Source organism: Petaurus breviceps, unplaced genomic scaffold (assembly GCF_028583685.1).
Source record: "Petaurus breviceps papuanus isolate PSGF00001 unplaced genomic scaffold, PetGlider_PUasm1.0 184, whole genome shotgun sequence".
Classification (NCBI taxonomy): Eukaryota; Metazoa; Chordata; class Mammalia; order Diprotodontia; family Petauridae; genus Petaurus; species Petaurus breviceps.
In genome coordinates, this window is record NW_027185793.1 from 16,572,892 (window position 1) to 16,594,570 (window position 21,679).

At 36.2% G+C, this 21,679-nt stretch overlaps 1 protein-coding gene across 3 annotated transcripts in view; it reads left to right on the top strand.

Moving 5' to 3' along the window:
- The window catches only part of CCDC112 (coiled-coil domain containing 112), a 35,207-nt gene that overhangs the window by 7,713 nt on the left and 5,815 nt on the right, over nucleotides 1-21,679 (top strand). For all 3 annotated transcript variants that reach the window (XM_069088179.1, XM_069088180.1, XM_069088181.1), the window contains 4 exons: nucleotides 7,433-7,522; nucleotides 8,111-8,186; nucleotides 12,090-12,480; nucleotides 20,491-20,904. In XM_069088179.1, the coding sequence (XP_068944280.1) occupies nucleotides 7,433-7,522; nucleotides 8,111-8,186; nucleotides 12,090-12,480; nucleotides 20,491-20,904 (971 nt within the window). The remainder of the gene's footprint in view (nucleotides 1-7,432; nucleotides 7,523-8,110; nucleotides 8,187-12,089; nucleotides 12,481-20,490; nucleotides 20,905-21,679) is intronic.

Consider the following 21,679-nt stretch of genomic DNA (forward strand, 5'->3'; position numbering starts at 1 on the left):
TGCCTGACATAGTTCATGCATAATAAATGCCTGTTGATTCAGTCAGGCAATCAATTAGTATTTATTAAGCTCTTAGTATTTGTCAAACTATATGGTGAGTATTGGGGATACAGAGAAAGGTGTAAAAGACAGTCCCTGCTTTCAAAAAGCTTATAATTGAATAGAAGAGACAATATCCAGACAACTATATACAAACAAGCTGTATACAAGATGAAATGAAAAGAATCAGAAGAGTGAAAGCACAAGAGTTAAGAAGGATCAGGAAAAGCTTCCTATAGAAGATAGGATTTTAGTTGAGACTTGAAAGAAGCCAGGGAAGTGAGGAGGGAAAGCATTCCAGACCTGGGGGACAGCTAGAGAAAATATCCAGAGATCAAGAGATATTGACACATTTGTCCTATGATTTGCCCTCCCCCCCATAAAAAAGTATGGCTTAATAATAATAATGTCCATTAACAAACAGAAATTGATTCTTGGGGTTGCTCCATTTACTTAATTGTTCTGTGTACTCCTGTATTAAAGGATAGCATCTTAATTATCATTATCATGATTATATCTGACATTTACATAGCACTTTACATATATTTGATCCTTATCACAGTCCTGTAAGGTTGATACTACATTGATAATATTACTCCAATTGAATAGATGAGGAAACTGACATTCACAGATGTGAAGTGACTTACTTGTACTACTTGTGAGAAAGGTAGATTCAAATCCAGTTTTTTTCTGACTTCAAATCTAGTGCTATCCTTCTTAGGCATAGTTCCTTGCACATAGTAAGTGATCAATTAATATTCATTGCATGAATGAATGGATGCTACCACATCAATATCGTCCTTAAAAATATTATCTGAGAATAATAGTAGAGAATTGAGCTTAATTGATTAGAACTACATGTAGGAAAACTAATTAGTAGCAGAAATAGTGTTCATGAGTGAAATAGTGGTTGATTTTATGTAGTAAAATGTTTTAAACCAAACAGAAGGACTTATTATAAAGAAACTTCATGTTATAAGTAGCTGTATTGTGTAGCTTGTTAAGAGTCAGAATTTACCAGTAATTTCTTTCCCCTCATTGTATGAGTTTGAACCATTTGGAAATTAAATTTTTTTTAATTTATCAAGTATTTTTCTCCCTCATGTCCTCTCCATGAAAAAAAAAGAAAAACAAAAACTTTATAATAAATATACCTTGTTAAAAAATGAATTCCCATAATTAGTTATTTCCAAAATGTATCTCATTCTGCATATTTATTCCATCATCTCTCTGCAACTTAATTATTTAATTTAATCTCATTGATCAGATTTAAGTCTTTCATTTCATTTTTGCAATGTTGTTATTTTATGAATTGTACTCCTGGTTCTGCGTACTTCACTCTGCATTAGGTTATACAAGTCTTCCCAGATTTCTCTTAAACTATCTTTTTCATCATTTGTTAGAGCACAATAGCATTAGTTTGCACCATTTTTAAAACCACCTTTCAAAGGTTTGAATTAGTAGGAACCATAACATCCAATTCAAGGTTTCCTTGTGGAATGTCTTAATTTCTACTGTCATTAATTGTTTATGGAGCATCCACTATATATGAGTTGCTATGGAAAATAACAAAAATTAAACTCTATTGTATTAAAGATTATTGTCTGGCATGAGAAATTAAAATAAATAATTATAAAAAATAGACTGTGATAGCACAATAAGAAATATTCAAAGAAATATAGAAAATCAGAGGAGGAAAGGATTGCTTTTGACTGTGGAGAGTTTCATAGCATTTATCTGAGACTTGGAATTGGAGAGCATACATGGCATGGGAAGGGTGTTCCAGGGAAAATGCAGATTGTGATGTGTTTTCTCACAATCTTTAACTTATTCTCTACACCAAATTGCTAGGCATATATGCCTGTGCTTCCTAAATACTGCTGAATAAATAATTTGGCTCCTAGGTTAAGGATAATGTACACCAGGAACTCGATTTGATCTCCAGGAACATCGCAGTTGAAAGCAAGAACCCCCAGGGCTAAGTGGCTTGTACCTGAAGCAGAAGGCTAAATTAGGCCTGTCTCCTATTGTGAGAGAGATGTATTGCATGTCATTGTGCTTCATTAGGTGTCTTATTAAGGTTAAGTATTTATCATCTGATGGATGTGAGTAGAAGAAGACAGTGTCTCTGGAGGCTAAGTCCTCAAGATTTATGTTTATCCCACCTCCTTGCTCCAGTTATAGATTGTTGAAATGTTTCAGAGCAACATAATTATAGCTCAGTTACTTCTTTCCACTTTTGAACATGAACATGCTGAAGGAAAAGGAAGCTAAAGAGATGCTTATGTATATGGTGTCCATGGAAATAATTGTTGTGGACATGACCACAGGGTTCCAGATGACACATCAGTGAATCTAAATCAGTTCACCTCAGTTAACTTCTATTCTTATTGCCATATTATGGATACCTATTGTGCCAGAAGCATTTGGGGATCTTGTAGTTACCATACCACATGTTGTCATCAGGGTAGGGTACATAGACCTCCACCTACATGTTGAGATAAACAGCATGAGATAGTGGATAAGAGTTGCACTTTTGACACTTACTGGCTTTGTGACCCAGAGATAGTCACTTCATGTCTTAGTACCCCAGCTCTCTAAAACTCTTAAGTTGCAGAACAATAGGAACTCTGTAAGTTCCACCATTGAAATCACAGGTCTAGGAGAAAATATGTTTATATTAGGTATGTCAAAAGTCTTGGTGTGCGTGTGTGCTTGCATGCAGGCACACACATACACATATACCCAAATATCCCTAAATGAATTGCTTATATCAAGGTGTCATTTCTGTTTTAAAAGAAATGTTTTTTTTCATGGGAGCTTTTGGATGTAAATAAATATAAATTGAGCCAAAATACACATGTATGTGCAATCCCAAGGAATCTGCGGCCCTTCTTGGGTAAAGACCAGAGTGCCAACCAAAAGAGCAGTGACCTACCTCACTTTTCCCCAGATCACACCACCTTGGAAGCCCTGAAAATTTCCAAACCCTCAAAACTAGTTCTGAAAATGAGTGCCAAAAAGCCTGAAACTTGAGACAGACCTCTCTCCCCAATCCTTCCCTTCCTCCATGCTCCTCCATGCTGGGAACAGAGACCCACATTGACATAATGATCCAGTCAAGACATAGGGTAGAAAAATGAACAAACAATAAAAAAAAGAACTTTACCATTAAAAAATACATTGGTAACATACAAGATACAAACTCAGAACACAATAAAGTAAAAACAAGCAATGCCTCAAAGGAAAAATGTAGAATTGGATCCAGACCCAAGAAGAATTTCTGGAAGAATTAAAAATTTTTTTTCAAAATCAAATAAGAGTGATAGAGGAAAAATTAGATAAAGAAATGAAAGGAAGAAAATTATGAAAAGACAATTAACAACTTGGTAAGAGAGGCGCACACACACAGATACACACAGACACACAGACACACGAAAAACACTTCAAAAAAACCAAAATTGACCAAATAGAAAAAGAGGGATAAAACTTCACTGAAGAAAATAATTCCTTAAAAATTATAATTGGGCAAGTGGAAGTTAATGACTACAAGACTTTAAGAAATAAAATTGGGGGGACGGTCAGGTAGCACAGAGAGTAAGAGCACCGGCTCCAGTGTTGAGATGACCTGGAGATCGAATCCCAGGCTCAAACACTTAGCACCCACCCAGAAACACCTGGCTGTGTAACCTTGAGCAAGTTACTTAACCCCAATTGCTTAGGGGCGGCCAGGTGGCTCAGCAAGTAAGAGCAGCGGCTCCAGTGTCGGGATGACCTGGATCAAATCCGGGCTCAGATACTCAGCACCACATCCAGAAATAACTGGCCGTGTAACCTTGAGCAAGTTACTTAACCCTGATTGCTTTAAAAAAAAAAAAAGAAATAAAATTAGAAGAATGAGGAAATAGAAGAAAATATGAAATATCTCATTGGAAAAAACTGGGAAAGTATTAATCAAAGAAAGATAATTTAAGAATTATTGGATTACCTGAAAGCCATGATGAAAGAAAGAACCTAGACATGTTTCAAGAAATTATCAAAGAAAACTGCTTTGAAATACTAGAACCAGAGGGTAAAATAAAAACTGAAAGAACCCACTGATCACCACCTAAAAGAGATCCCAAAATGAAAATTTCCAGGAATATCATAACCAAATCCCAGAGCTCCCAAGTTAAAGAAAAATGCTTAAGGCAACAAAAAAGAAATCATTCACATAACTTGGAGCTTCAGTCGGGATCACATAAGACTCATCAGCTACCTCATTAGAAGAGCAGAGGACTTGGAATATGATATTCCAGAAGGCAAAAGAGCTGTGATTACAACTAAGGATAATTTTACCCAGCAAAACTGAGTATAGTCACTCAAGGTTAAAAAAAAAAAAAGGCTATTTAATGGCATGAAGGGTTTGAATAGGAATTTTGACTTTTAGATACAAGACTCAAGAGAAACATAAAAAGGTAAACATGAAAGAGAAATCATGAAGGACTGAAAAAGTTTAATCTATGCACCTTTCTTTATAGGAAAATGATTCATGTGTCTTCTATGACCATTATTATTATAAGGCTAATTAGGATTCTGCATAGAAAGAGGGTGTGGAAGTGAGTCAGGTATGTTGGGATGAAGTTAAAAAGAAAAAAAAGGATAGATGAGAAAGGGGGCTACTTTGGGAGAAGGGGGAAGGGAGAGGAAGAATAGGGAAAATTATCTCAGAAAATTAATGCATAAGGAAGAGCTTTTCACACTGGAGGGGAAACGGGTGTGGGGAGGCAATGCTTAAACTTCATTCTAAATTAGTTGCAAAAGGGAAAATGTATGTACATACTCAATTAGTAATAGGAATCTGTCTTAACCAATATGGAAGTAGGAGGGGAAGGGGACAAGTGAAAAGGGGATGTGATAAAAGGGAGGGCATATAAAAGAAGGCAGTGGTCATAAGCAAAATAGATTTTAGAGGAGATAAAAGATAAAAAGAGAAGGATAAATAGAAGAAAATAAGGTGGTGGTAAACAGTAATCATAACTATGAAGATGACTAGGATATGTTGTTTACAAGAAACACTTGAAATAGAAACACAAAGATAGTAAAAATAGGGGACTAGAGCAGAATCTGTTATGCTTCAGGTAAAGTGAAAAGGGTAATAATCATGATCTCAGACAAAACAAAAGCAAAAATAGACCTAATTAAAACGGATAAGTGGAGAAACTACATCTTGCTAAAACACCATAGACAATGAAGTAATATCAACAGTCAACATGCATCAAATTGTGTACTGTCCAATTTAAAGGAAAAGTTAAATGAATTACAGGATTAAATAGTAAAACTAAACTAGTAAGAGACCTCAATTTATGCCTTTCAGAGCTAGATAAAACTAGGCATAAAATCATAATAATTCAAAGAGATGAATTAGAATGCTAGAAAAGTTAAATATGGTAGACCTCTGGAGAGAACTAAATTGGGATAGAAAGGAATATATCTTTCCACTATATATGACACCTTCACAAAAAAAAAAAAAATGACCGTGTATGAGGGCATAAAACCCCCACAATCAAATGCAGAAAAGCAGACCATTCAAGCTCTTGGGTTAAAAACTCAACATTTAACAAAATTTGCAGGAAAAACTGGAAAGCAGTTTGAAAGAAACTAGTCTTAGTCCAGTATCTCTATATCAAAATAAAGTAAGAATGTATAAATGATTTAGACATAAAGGGTGATAACATAAGTAAATTAGGGGAGCATGGAAAAATGTATATAAGATATGTGGGTAAGGGAAGAATTTGTGACCAAAGAAGAGAGGAAATTATGGAAAGTAGTTACATGAAATTAAAATTAAAAACAAAAACGCCTTGTACAGACAAAACTAATAGCAACCAAAATTAGAAAATAGGAAAGCATAAAAAAAAAAACTTTCTCTGATAAAGGCCTGCTTTCTCAAATATGTATTTACAGAGTCAAGTTTATAAAAACTAAACCATTCCTTATTTTATATGAAAAGGCTTTTTTTTTTCCCAAAAGAAATCAAAGCTCTCAATAGTCACATGAAAAAATGCTCTAAACCATTATGGATTAAAGAGATGCAAATTAAAACAACTCTGAGATACCACTTCACACCAATCAGATTGACATGATAGAAAAGGAAAATGGCAAATGCTAGAGGGACACTACACTTAGTGGAGTTGTGAACTAGTCTAACCATTCTGGAGAACAGTTTGGGAATATGTCCAAAGGGCAATAAAACTATCCATACTCTTTCATCCAGAATTACCACAATGTCTATATTTTAAAGAGAGAAAAGAACCTGTTTGTACAAAAATATTCATGTCAGTTTTGTGTGTGTGTGTGTGTGTGTATGTTGGCAAAAAATTGGAAATTGAGGGGGTGGCTATCAATTGGGGCATGCCATAACAAGTTGTGATATATAATTGTGATGGAATATTGTGCTATAAGAAATGAGCAGAATATTGGGGCGGCCAGGTAGCACAGCGAGTAAGAGCACCGGCTCCAGTGTTGAGAAGACCTGGAGATCGAATCCCGGGCTCAGACACTTAGCACCCACCCAGAAACACCTGGCTATGTAACCTTGAGCAAGTTACTTAACCCCAATTGCTTAGGGGCAGCCAGGTGGCTCAGCGAGTAAGAGCACCGGCTTCAGTGTCGGGATGACCTGGATCAAATCTGGGCTCAGATACTCAGCAATAATAGAAAAATAACTGGCCGTGTAACCTTGAGCAAGTTACTTAACCCCAATTGCTTTAAAAAAAAGAGCAGGATGGATTCAGAAAAACCTGGGAAGACATGGACTCATGCAAATGCTGTCCAGCTCCACAGAGAGAACTGGTGGACTGTGAATGCAGATTGAAGTATACTTTTTAAAACTTCTTTTATTTGTGTGTGTGTGTGTGTGTGTTTTGTAACATGACTGATATAGAGATGTTTTTCATGATCTCATATGTATAATAGAAATAAAATTGTCTGTCTCATGGAGGGAGCATGAGAGGGAGGAAGAGAATTTGGAACTCTTAAGAAAATTTTAAAAACTGCTAAAAAAGTTTTACATTAATCGGGAAATATGTAACAGAATAAATAAAAGTATTTTTAAAAAAAGATTCCCAGGTTAGCCAATTTTTCATTTTTGTGATGTGCTCTTTTGTGAACAAAATTTCAGTACAATAAAATTTGGACAAATTTTTATAGTTGTTTATTCAGGATTTAGCATTGGACATTCAGTATTACTCATAAGCAAAATCGGTAAGCAAAAAATTTCCAAAACATCAAATTCTGTTCTGACTCTGCAATAAGCTTCATCAGTGTTAAAGTGACTGTTTTCCAAGCTTTAAAGAAGAATTTCTGAGTTGTAAAAATATTGCTAATTAATTTTTACATGGTATCTCTATAGGAGCTAAAATGCAACAACACCTGACAAATATACATAACAATGTTAAAAGGTTTCAACAGCAGTTAAAAGATGTGGAATCTACACCAGAATGTAAGTGACTTATGTTGTACTTTTTGTGTATTAAAAATTTTCTTGAGGGGAGAGATTCATTTATACTTTGAGATATCAAATGTGTTTTTCTTTTTAGCACTAATTGAGCAAAGACCTATTATCTAAGGAAAATGGAAAGAACAAAGAAAAGTTGTGACATTAATGTGTGTGAAAACTACCCTATAGTTTACAGTATCTGTATCAGTGTTACAGAACATTAAGTGTTAGTTATGATGATGTTGCTATAACTAAAAATGATTTCACATCATCCCATGTGGTAAGGCAAGGCAGGCATTTTTCTATGATATGTAGTTGGGGAAGCTGAAGTAGAGGTTAGTTTAAATGAGTTACTCAAGATAAGAACTAGTTAGTGAACAAATGAATAGAGTACTGACTACCAGTTCAGGGTTTTTTCCACTATGTTACTTTCTAAGATTGATATCTTTTACTACTATTCTTGTACTTCAGATTATGATTTTTTAAATGGAATGAAAGTCGTGTTTTTTCTTATAATTTCATATATACTAGACTAGTTTCTTTAAAATACCGCAAATGTGATAGGTTGTTTCCTCTTTTTTATTTTTACAGTTGTTGAAAAACTGAGAGAAATGATGGAAGAAGTTGAAAATGCAATCAATACTTTTAAAGAAGAGCAGAGACTGATGTATGTTTTTAAATATTTTTATTTTTAACTCAATCAGGTTTATTTTCACTGTCTTAATGTTATTTTTAAGACTATACAAAAGCAACAGGGCGTGACTTAGATTATTATTCCTTTTTCTAGTGATCACTTTTAATGTGCACATATGTTCAAAGCGAATTTTTAAAAGACAAGATATTTTTTTTTAAAGCAGTCAGGGTTAAGTAAGTTGCTCAAGGTTACACAGCCAATTATTTCTGGGTGTGGTACTAAGTATCTGAGCCCAGATTTGATCCCCAGGTCATCCCGACACTGGAGCCAGTGCTCTTACTTACTGTGCTACCTGGCCGCTCCGACAAGATATTTTTTAATGAAACTTTAAAATCCTAATCTTTTCCTCATTTTCATTTATACACAGACACAACAAAACCCCAATAAGGTAGTTATTTTTCATGATGCTCTGAGTTCTTTCCATGTCCAGTACTTTTCTATTCATCTCTTATAAAATTAAAAGTAAAATAAAACACCTTTTCTCAGTTTGACAGAGTAGAAGCATCAAAAATTTTTCCTTTCCTTCCTTCCCTTTTTTTGGGGGGGAGGGCAATTGGGGTTAAGTGACTTGCCCAAGGTCACACGGCTAGTTTTTGTGTAAAATGTCTGAGGTCAGATTTGAACTCAGGTCCTCCTGACCCCAGGGCTGCTGCTGTATTCACTGTGCCACCTATCTGCCCCCTACTTGCTTCTTCTTGAAGAAAATATTCATGTGACACAGATATTATGCATTGATATCTTTCTTTCTTCACTCCAAATTATTTTTCCAGCATTTTTTGTCATTCTCCTCTGTACCCACATTTGCGTTGAAGACATGTTGACTTAGTTTGGAGGATCTAGAATTTCTTTGTTTTTGGTTTTTTTTTTGCTTTTTGGAAGAAGTCAGGGCAATTGGGGTTAAGTGACTTGCCTAAGGTCACACGGCTAGTTAAGTGTCTGAGGTTGGATTTGAACTTATGTCCTCCTGACTCCAGGGCTGGTGTTCTATTCACTGTGTCACCTAGCCACTCTAATTTCTTTGTTTCTTTATCCTGTGTTAAGTTCACTGTGAATACACAAAGACAAAGTGACCAAATGTTTGCTGAAATGACATTTCTTCTTGCATTTGTATGCAAAACAATAGTTTAAAATGTGATTTTTTTTCTTACATTCTCCTCTCCAAGGAGAATCTGTTATTAGTCATTGAACTTAGTTGCAAGTCATTTATTTCCTCTTTTCGTTTATAATGTCACTATAGATTGGGTTCGCTTCCTCTTTGAATGTATTAAATCATCATTGGCAAAGATTACATATTAGGATTGCTAACAGTTAAATTAATGTTTGTAGATAGAGAACTTTATGATTTTGCCCTACCTGCTTGTCCCACTTTCATTATCGCTGTAGGAGGAGAAAGGGGACGACATAGGCAATGTGGTAGGTGGAGTGCTCAGTCTGGAGTCCAGAAGACCCGAGTTCAAATACCACCTTAAATACTTACCAGCTGTGTGATTCTGGGCAAATCACTTAACCTCTCTCTGCCTCAGTTTCCCCAACTGTTAAATGGGGATAATAAATTAGCGCTTACTTCACAGGGTTATACATGAGGGTCAAATGAGATAATATTTGTAAAGTCCTTAGCACTTAGCACTTCACCAATGTCCAGCATTTAGTAAAGGCTTAATAAATACTTATTCTCTTCCCTTTCTCCTCTGTGTTGCAAAGGCCCAAATTTGTCATCCAGTAGCCAACCTTTGGTGATGAACTTCTCTTTGCTTAATTGTGGATAGAGTCCTGCTGTAGTCTGAAAGACCTGAGTTCAAATCTGGCCTGAGACCCTGGGCAAGCCAACTTCTTCCTGCCTCAGTTTCCTCATCTTTGAAATGGAGATACTAGGGGCAGCTAGGTGGCGCAGTGAATAGAGTACCAGCTCTGGAGTCAGGAGGACCTGAGTTCAAATCCGGTCTCAGACACTTAACACAAAAAAATTAGCCGTGTGACCTTGGGCAAGTCAACCCCAATCAACCTTTCACACCCTCCAAAAAGCAAAAGCAAAAAAAAGAAATGGAGATAATAGCACCTACCTCCCAGGCTAAAATGAGATAGGTTGTAAAGCAATTTGCAAAACTTAAAGCATGATACAAATGCTAGTTATCATTACTATCTACTCTGTTGTGCAGAGAAACAGTCTGTCAGGAAGCCTATTCTTAAAACCTTTCCAGAGTGGCAGAATCTGACAGATTTTGCTTTCCCCTGGCATAGATTTTGATAACCCATGGTGCTTTCTACCTGTAGGTCTCAGAATTGAGCCAGTCCAACCTATATCTGTAAAATTCCAATTACTGAATTAAAAAAACAAACACTTTTTGTGTAGATGTTTTTTAAAATGTATTATAGATTTCTCTGTCTTCTTGAACAGATTATACTGAATTTTACAATCTTCTTTTGATGATAAAACATGAGTATTCATTGTTTTACTCTAACGCAACAACGTTGTCAGGACTTGCTGATGTTCACAGAATGATTTATAGCTATGTTAAATAGTTTCAAACGGCAACATTTTTATTTTTTCAGTCTTTTGCTCTTAAGGCGTTAGCTCTCACTTCTTGGTACTGGCATTGCTCTTGACTATGGCCACGACTTTCTGTCCCTGCTTCCTTTTTGCCTGTCACGGGTCCGGGAATGGGGCTAGAACTAGATCGAGTGCATCCCAGGTGCATGTGGACAAGTGGAACAGGGATTGCTGGGAACAACCAGATAGATGCCACTATGCCTCACACGGCTGTAAACTGCTGTAATTAAATCTAGATGACAACCTACAACTATACAAGGGTGGAGGGGAATGGGATGGAGGTTGTGGGATAGAGGGGGAAAGGTTCAGAACCTGCCTCTGATGTGTACTACCTGTGTGACCTCCCTGGGCCTCATTTTCCTCATCTCATAAGTAAAGGGGTAAGACGTGAGGATAAGAATTATACGGAGATTGGGTGAGGACAGTTAAGAGGACAGGATCGATAAGAATGAGAATAAAAGAAGGTAAGTGGAAAGCAGGAAGGTGCTAGTGTGATGGGACTTACAAAAAAACCCACTACCGTCAGTTGGAAGGGCCTTAGATACCATTCAGTCTAACTCTGCTCTTTTTATAGATGAGGAAATTGAGGCCAAGAGAGGTCAGTTGCCTTGCCCGAGATCACACAGGTATGAAATGGAAGAAATCAAATCTGCACTCGGGTCTTTTGATTTCAAGTACAGTGCTCTATCCACTATACTATGCTGCCTCTCAGTCAAGGAAAATAAAAAGCAAGAGGATGTAAGAGCTAGGTAGTGTTGGTGAAGTGTAGGGAAACCCAGAGTGACTTTATAAGCAAAATAATATTTAGGGAGTTTACATTTACAATGTAATTTATTCACAGCAACTCTTTGAGGTGTTGATTCGTTTTTTATTCATGTCTGACGCTTCATGACCCCATTTAGGGTTTTCTTGGCAAAGATACTGCAGTAGTTTGCCATTTCCTTCTCTAGCTCATTTTATTGATGTGGAACTGAGGCCAGCAGGGTTAAGTTACTTGTCCAGGGTTACACAGCTAGGAAGTGTGTAAGGCCAGATTTGAACTCATGAATATGAGTCTTCCTGACTCCAGGCCCAGTGCTTTATCCACTGTGCCACCTAACTGCCCTGTGAATTAGGTTGTACAAATATACTCGTTTTATATTTATGAAAACTGAGATTCAGAGATGTTAAGTGATTCTGTTGTTACACAGCAAGTAAGTGTCAGAAGTCAAGACTTGAGCCCAGATCCTCAAGAACATAAATTCATTACTCTTTCTTTATCACCATGCTGGAGGATTGACATAAATATGTTTTTAAAAAGCTGACTATTCAACTATTATTATTTTTAGATATGAAGATCTTATTAAAGAAGAAAAAATAACTACTGATGAACTAAATGCTTTAGAGAGAAAAATAGAGACCTGGACATTGAGTAATTCAGGAACAGAGAGACCTTCCAAAGTACCATTGAGCAGAATTCCCTTGGACATAGTGATGCCAAATAACCTTCCTGAAGAAGTCTTAGAATTTGAAAAATTCCTTCAGCAAGCAGGAGGACGACAAGGGGGATGGGATGATTATGATCACCAGTGTTTTCTAAAAGTGAGAAACAAGCATAGAGGGAAGCCCAGCTATGTGAAAGAAGTTCTGGTGTATCTGCCTGGAAGGACAGAAGATGATGTTCAGCTCCATGAGAAATGGTATCAAAAATTTCTGTCTTTAGAAGAAAGAAAAAAAGAGGTAAAACTTTTGTTTTTTATAGGGGTTTTTTTATTTTTGGCTTTTTTTTTGGAGAGGGAAAGGCAGGGCAGTTGGGGTTAAGTGACTTGCACAAGGTCACATGGCTAGTAAGTATTAAGTGTCTGAGGCCAGATTTGAACTCAGAAACTCTTGACCCCAGGGCCAGTACTCTATTCACTGCTCCTCTTTTATATAGTTTTTTTTTTTAAAGCTTTTACTCTTTGGATGTATTTCTCTTCATGTGATTTGTTTTTTCCCCTTCATCTTACCTGTCCATAAGCACCCTTTATTTGACCTAAAGAACTCAAAGTAGTGAAATTAAAGCATTAAAATGCTAACTATGTTCAAACCTAGGAACTAATATAAGTTTATACTTAGATAAAATAAAGTTTATATTGAAAGATCAAGGAAAACTTTAGAATTGAAATGAATAGAAAACCCCATTTAATATGGTTAATTCATACTAATTCATATCCTTTATTAGTATAGCACACCATAGATGGTTTGCTGTACATGCCCAAGCATACCCTAATGTCTTCCCATAAAATTGCTTTGCATTTTAATTTAATTGCATGCTATGTTCTTTTAGCTTTAAAACATACATTATAGAAGAAAGGCCAAATCATATGCTCTAGATATTGTATAGAAAGCCTGTTTGCTCATTGCTTGTACCCCTATTATACCCTTGGTCCTCTCCTTCCTCTCCAACTTCTATGCTAAAAAAGCAGCTAAATCAGGCATGGCCAGTACATGTAATCTTATGTCCTACTGAAATAGTGCTAAGTAGGGGCTTTGTAATTTAATTTAATCATTTGATACTCTTTTTTTAAAAAAATAAATATCACATGACACTGATGTACCATTTATTTATTTGTTTTTGCTTTTTTTGAGGGCAGTGGGGGTTAAGCGACTTGCCCAAGGTCACACGGCTAGTAAGTGTTAAGAGTCTGAGGCCGGATTTGAACTCAGGTTCTCCTGACTCTAGGGCTGGTGCTCTATTCACTGTACCACCTAGCTGCCCCCCAAATCTATTTTTTTTTTTTTGCTTTTTGGAGGGCAGTTGGGATTAAGTGACTTGCCTAAGGTCACACGGCTAGTTTTTGTGTTAAGTGTCTAAGGCCAGATTCATTTGATACTCTTAATTTTAACATATGTATTGGTGTATTGTTAAGATAAAAAAAGGAACTGGAAAACCCAAATATTAATGTGTGCTTATAATAGTGCAAGTACCTTAGATTTCTTGGTTAAGCACTTACTTGAAGATCACTGATGCTACCACTTACAGTGCCTCTGGCAAACTGAGTAATGACCAACAGAAACAACCATTGTTCAGGTCATTGTAAATCTTATATTCAAATGTATCAAATATTCCATTTGATACTCGGTTTATATTAAAAAAAATTAAGCTAGACCATTAGTCTTGATTAACAAGAGGTCTTTATTAGCCTAAGTTGAGCATATTTCCAAGAAGTAAAATAAGAAAGAGAAGTTTTCAGTCCAATTGATATGAAAAGTATAGGTAGTTAGAGTATAGCCCATCCAAGAATACCCAGCATTCTGCTTTTATTGCCATTTCCTCTCCTCTAATTATATAACAAACCAAGGTCACATGTGACTTACCATTTCTTGAGAAGGGAATCAGAAACTAGGCTAGAGCTCATGTTTTTAAAAACATCAACTGTCAAAATCTAATAGTAACTGTTAGATTAGGGCAAGCAGGTTTATCTATGTGATCAAGAAGGATGGTGCTATAATTAATGGAAATACCAACCAAGAGAACAGAGTGGGAAGTAGTACATTCCAGGTTCCTGCAAAAGCTGCTCCATCAAAGCCCTAGAAAAGCAATAGTTCTCCTAATTGGAAAACCCAAGGAAAATTCAAAGTGAGCCATTTTTGCATCTCATGTCGGCATAGAGACAAATGGAGATCTGCCAGCAATGGGAACCAGGTCTAGACAGAAGGGTGCCACTCAAAAACTTTTAGCTCAGGAATACTGAGTGGTGCCTGTGTCTGTGCATTAGGGCAAGAAGAGAGGGGCCTGATGTAGTACAGGGTGCAGGCAGGCAACTCTGTTGCTCACACCATAGTGCTGTATAGAAGATCCTGTGTGAACTGAGAAGGGGATTGCCCCTAGAGATGGTGAACCAGGGTAAGTAGCGATTTACAGGTCCAAGGCTGTGTGTTGAGCAGGAAGAAGGAATAGAAGTGAGCAGCAGCTGTGTGACTTATTCTGGAGAGAGGTCTTACATCCAGCCCACAGCTCATAGCTGAATAACCAGGGCAGGGAGCTCAAACCAAGGGAGAGTCTATCACTCTGTCACTATAGGTTGTAAGAATACATGAAGGAGTGTAAGGTGTAAGAAGACTAGAAAGGTAGGAGAGGAACAGGGTATGAAAGATTTTGAGCCCAAACAGGATTTTGTATTTGTTTGTATCTGATTCTGGAGTTTGAGTGGGGAGTGGCATACAAGCATGTGTGTGTGTGTGCATGTGCCTGCATATGCATGGGCATGTGTGTATGTGTGTGAGAGACAGAGACAGAAAGAGAGGAGAAAGATGATCAGACTTGTGCTTTAGGAATGGTATCTGAATAGAGAATGAATTGGAGTAGGGAGAGACTTAGGGCAGGCAGACGCACCAGGAGGCTATTGCAATTGTTTAAGCATGATGTAATAGCGGGCCTGGACCAGAGTGAAGGCCTTGTCAGAGGAGAGAAGGGAGTGCATTTGAGTGATATTAACAATGGTGAAATCAACAGGTCTTGGCAATGGATTGTGGGGTGGGGTGCCTGGCAGTGAGAATGAAAGTCTTCTTGAAAAAAAATCTCTTAATAGTCTATCCCTTGTTGTTGTTGTTTTTAGTTTTGCTTCCTTAATTCAATAAATGTCTTTCTCTTTGGTTTTTTTTTTAAAAGCAATTGGAGTTAAGTAACTTGCTCAAGGTTACACGGCCAGTTATTTCTGGGTGTGGTGCTGAGTATCTGAGCCCAGATTTGATCCCCAGGTCATCCCAACACTGGAGCCGGTGCTCTTACTTGCTGAGCCACCTGGCCACCCCTCTCTTTGATTTTTAAAAGTAGTTTCTGGAGATAGGGTAATTTATTTCTTTGCTTATCTTTTGTCTTATTTCTTTTCCTTTCTTATGTTCCTGTTGTTTGGAATGTACATAAGTTGAGTAATTTACTCGTCTTTTTTTTTTTTCAGGAATGTTTCAAATCCCTTCTTTTACTGAATGTCTGTCTTTTTTCTTTGAAAATTAGGTCAGATTTGCAGGTTATGTAATTTTTGGGGTTGTACCTTTAACCTTTGTTTTTGGGGAACATATTCCTTTTTCCTGTGTCTGATAAATACAGAATAGTCTTCTATTATTAGAATTTCCTTTCTTTTATATTTGAAAATCTTTTGTTTTTCATTGGAATTGTTAAATTTAACAACTATTTGCTGCAAAGATTTTTTTCCTGGAGGCGATGCGTGGATGCTTTTGATTGGTACTTTGTTTTGTATTTAAAAGTTCCAGGCAATTTTTTTTTGGTATTATTTCTTGCATTATGGTGTTCAGATTTTTTTACATGTCGTGTTCTTCCTTACCTAAGTTGTCTCTATATATCTTCTCTTCAAAGTCAGTGTGTTTTGCTCATTTAATTGTTTTTAATTTGCTCATTTTAATGTTACTGCTTTTCTTTTTCCAGATTGTCTTTCACTTCAATATATTTGTATTCCCAGTCATTTTTTTACATCACTGTGGTTTCAAGTTTTTCTCTTTGGCTAATTATTCCTGTTGTACTGTCCATAAATTCACTCACTTGTAATTTTGTTCCCTGTACAAGAATTGATTTCATCAGTTCATCATGATGTAATTGAAGAATTTAAGTCAATTCAATTCAGCAAACATTTATTAAGTGCTAACTGTGTGCTAAACCCTAGGAATTAAAATAATGAAAAGAGGGGCGGCCAGGTGGCTCAGCGAGTAAGAGCACCGGCTCCAGTGTTGGGACGACCTGGAGATCGAATCCCGGGCTCCGACACTCAGCACCACACCCAGAAATAACTGGCTGTGTAACCTTGAGCAAGTTACTTAACCCCGATTGCTTAAAAAAATAAATAAATAAAATAATGAAAAGAAATACAGTCCTTGTAGTCAAGAAGCTTGTACACCAAAAAGTAGGGTGGCTTTCAGGAAGTGGGGTGTGGCCACCAGGGGGTAACCTGTGCCCAACACCAAACTGAATTTCTGATGGAAAGTGTAGAGTTAGTTACCAGGAAAGTTCAGATTCCGGCCCATAAAGGAAGACTGTGGGAAGAGGTTATTGTTCTATCCTCCATCCCACCAATCAGAGGGGAGAGGCACTGAAGGAGTTGAAAAGGTATTTGGTATCAAAAACTGAGTCAGTGAGCATGACGATGAAATTTCAGGTGATGAAATTTATCCTGAGTGGGGCATGATATTCTGTGGAGTAGAAACCAAACAGAGCTGATTGGAAAGTGAATGGATTCTTGCCCTAAAAGAAAGTAAGGGGAGGAGTGGGGGAAATATAAGAGAGGGCACACAGGGGGAAGGGACATTCAATATGTTTGCCATCTTAGGGTGAGAGGTAGGGAAGAGATGGGAGAAAATTTGTAACTCAAAATCTTGTGGAAATGAATGTTGAAAACTAAAAGTAAATACATTTTTTAAAAAGTGGATGGATAGAGAATCAATGACACTTGAACAACATTTGATACTGTGGGTCAGGAACATAAGCAACTTTAATTTGTTTTGGTTAGTTTGGATTGGTTGATCTTATTAAGGATAAAGATCTTGAAAACTGTCTTTGGATATCTTTTATTTATCACAAGACAAAAATGTGATATCTTGCATTTCATTTTAAGAGTTTGTAGTTTTGGAGTGGCCAGTGAGTGTGGCTCTCACAGCGAGTGAGAGCACCGGCTCCAGTGTCGGGATGACCTGGGGATTGAATGCTGGGCTCAGATATTTAGCACCACACCCAGAAATAACTGGCCGTGTAACCTTGAGCAAGTTACTTAACCTCGATTGCTTTAAAAAAAAAAAGAGTTTGTATTTTTAAAGTTTGATTGTTAATTTTTAAAATTAAGTCTACTTGCTAATTTTAGAAATTAAATTTAATTTTGCTTCCTATATAAATAAAATAATGCCAATTATGATTGAGCATTCAATAATATTTTCCTTTTTAAAAAGACTATATTGATGGACACTTGTGAAATGTTTTTTATACTTATGATTATTACCAAGCCTTCTGAACCAAAAATCAAGACCCAAGGTGTGACAAAAGACTTTTTTTGGTCATTTGATTTGAGGTTATGGGGCACAAGAAGGGAACAGTAGAACAGACTATTTCAAATCAGGGCCATCTTGGAAAATCCACCCACAGTTACCAGTAGTTAGATATTTGATGTGTAATGTTTGCCTTTTTTTAAAAAGCATTTTTGATGACAGTGTACACTTTCTCACTTCTCAGAAGTGACTTCAGTTTCTCATTTCAACTTAGCAAGGCCAGTTTATCTATGGTTATATTCCTTGTTGATTAATTTCAGGAAATTGAGATGGCCTTTTCTTCCATGATACATAGCATTTCTAATCTAGTCAGTCCTGTGCTTTCAGTAATCCCCACCTTGAGCATGGGTATATTTAATCTGGGGCTCGTGATGATGACAGCTAACATTTACACTGTGCTGACTATGTGCCAGACACTGTGCTATTGTCCCACCAACCCTAGGAGGAAGGTGCTATTATTATCGTCCCCGTTTTACAGATAAGGAAACTGAGGCAAGCAGTTTAAGAGATTTGTCCAGGGTCATACAGTCAATAAATTGTCTGAACCTAGATTTGAATTCAGGTCTTGCTGATTCAAGGCCTGGCACTCTATCCATTGTACCACCTAGTGTACCTTTGGGGAGGGTTATGTGTGCATGTGAACTTACATAAATGAATTCTGAAGACTTTCATTAGTGTCAATAACTTTTAAATAGCTATGACATGTATTTTTAAGATGTTCCTATTTTAAAACATAAAATACTTTAAAAATACTTGGTAAAATTCAACTTGTGGTCTGTTTCTGCCAAGGCATATGCCCATTTTGGTATGTTAAATGTCTGTCATGGACTTGGATATTAAAACATGTTTTTCTTGTCTATTGGGTAGTTCGTTGCCTGACGGATTTTGCCTTCAGATCTTGTTCCTTTTTGTGTCTCGGTTTTTCCTTTTTCTTTCTTTCTTTTTTTTTTTTAAGCAGTAGGGGTTAAGTAACTTGCTCAAGGTTACATGGCCAGTTATTTTGTGTGGGTGTTAAGTATATGAGCCCGGAACCGATCCTAGGTCTCCCGACTCTGGGTTCGGCGCTCTTACTGCATCACCTGGCCGCCCCAGTTTCTCCTTTTTCTTAAAGACTGTTTTAATTACTTCCTCCTATTTACCTCCTTAGTGGTAATAACTAATAAGCCTCTTTCCTTATTTGTCAAAGACTGGTTAGCAGAAGATACTAAAGAATTGTCAGCAGAAGTCATCATATATGATGATACAGTAAGTTTGTGATATCCAGCAGCTAATCTAGAGAAGTCAGGCAAAACAAAATTTAATTTTGTTTGAATTCTCTAAATTAAAGTTTCAGAATATTTTTGATTCATACACAATGGACTTCTGAAGTGAGTTCCATCTTTTTCTTAGTGTCCTGGGGTTGTTTCTCAGTGGATAATGGCTATGTTTTGCCTAGACTCCTGAAAATAGTATTAAGGATCATTAATTCTGTTTTATGATTATGACTCAAATGTTAGTATTTATGTTGCATCTGTGAGTAATTGCTTGAAAAGTTATGAGAAAATATAGCTTATTTTGTTATTAATTATCAGGAAAGTAGCTAAACTTTAATGAAGATCAACTTGCAGCATTTTTTAAAAGTTTTTTTTTTTTTTAAGCAATCAGGGTTGAGTAACTTGCTCAAGGTTACACGGCCAGTTATTTCTGGATGGGTGCTAAGTGTCTGAGCCCAGATTCAATCCCAGGTCATCCTGACTCTGGTGCCGGTGCTCTTACTCACTGCGCCACCTGGCCTCCCTAAAAAGTTTTGATAAACATAATATTTTAAAATATTTAAATAAATTGCTGAAAGTTTTGAGTTGGGAAGGGGTCTTCTAGAATTTTCAGAACATGGAAACATCCTATACAATAATTTTGGATTCTTAAAGATGATTAATTTTATACAAAATAATATTCACAATGCCTATCAGAGTAGCTTGTACATAGCAGATTGAGTCCCAGGAAGGTTAAGTGATTTGCTTATAGTCACACAAAAGTGTGAGAGGGTTAGGTTTGAATTCAGATCCTGATTTCCAGAGACAATGCTCTTTCACCATCAACAGTAATTCTTCAAATAATGGTAAAAGTGTTGTGTACTATGAAGAAAGATCTAGATAGCACTATTAAAGATTGGGAGAGAGTATTCCCTTCATTTAAAAGGGAATTTAACACTAAAAGGGAACCCTAACATTTAATTAGCTAAATTAGTGGGATAATACTAAACTTTTATATAGTAATTGAGTTATTTCACTATTGATTCCTGACATAGCATCATATTAGAAGACAGTCACAAAAAAGAGACTTCCAGAAAAGAGATTTGGAAATAGGAGTGCCTAGATGAAGTGAGTAAGACCTTTAAAGTGCAAAAGGGACAAGCAGAGGCATAGAAGAACCTAGCTAAGGTAGTACACAGTAAACTAGAGAAGAATTGAAAAGTATGAAGAAGTCTATTAGGAGAGGTGAACCAAAGATCCAAGAAAACTTATAATTAGTACTGTCAAAGTAAAACCAGACAAGTTCTCAAAATGGTTATGAAAAAAGTTTACATTCAAAAAAATAAAACCCATAAAATTCTAAAATTTAACTAATTAAGAGACCTGTGTAGTTTTTCCAGAAATATAGGGCAAAAATTTTTATAAGTTTGATCACATGGGATTTAAAGTAAACATAAATTTATTTTTTCCCCTTCAAACTATTTAGTGTATTCAGAAATGGAAAACAAAGAAGCAGCAAGAAAAAAAAGAAATGATGACATTGAAAGAAAAGTCAGAGGAAGTATTTATGACTCATGATCTTCAACAAGAAGAGTCCCTAAAACAAAAAGAGGAACAGAGAAAGAAACAGAAATTAGCAATTGAAGCCTGGAAAAAGCAGAAAATTATGGAACTATCTGTAAAACAAGCATCTCAATTAAAAGAAGAACAGGAAAAAGAGAGAAAACAACAGAAAGAACATCAGCGCCAATTTCACCTAAAATTACTGCTAGAAAAATATACTCAGCAGAAGAAAGAACAGGAAGAATTGCTGAAACTTGAAAAGGAAATGAGGGAGAAGACTGAAAGGGAAGAAAGAAGGAAAATGGCTACAAATGAAATTATCAGGTTTCAAGAGAGAGTACGTATATATGTGTGTGTGTGATCAGTTTTTCCCTCATTATCATATTCTCTTTTTTTCGAAATATATTTTGTTGATACCTATTGTCTTAACATCAGAATCTGGATGGAGGGGACTTCTCTCCTATTAACAAAGGAATTTAAGAAAAATACCTAATATTTCTAATAGTCATAACTCTTTTGACTACATATATATAAATTATATATTATAATTGTATATGTGTTATATACACATGTACACATATAACATACTATATATTATATATACACATACACATACACACATATTTAAATATAAGTTCTGTCTTAGTAGTCCCCTGCCCCTCTATTATAAAGAGGGAGGCATTTAATTTTCTGAGCTTCAGGCCCATCATTGTTTTTCATTTACTCAGAATTTTATTTCATTTTAGTGATTTTAAAATTTACATTGATATAGTCATTGTGCATATTCTTTTAGTGAGATTTCTGGGTCAAAGGGTATGGACATTTTAATTGCTTTTATTATGTAATTCCATGTTGTTTTATAGAGTGATTGGACTGATAATAGGTCCACTAATAATCCATTTGGATGGACACCCTATAGAGTTTGTCCCAAAATATGTATTTCTGGGACAGACAATGTAGATAGACAGTGAGCTAGACCCAGAGTTGAAGAGGAGGAGGAGGAGGAGGAGAGGAGAGTGTGATGTGTTATTTTGGGGAACTACAAAGTTATTTTCCTAAACCCAAGCTTCTGATGAAAGCAAAGACTCATCTTTTCCGTACTGGCATTTTAT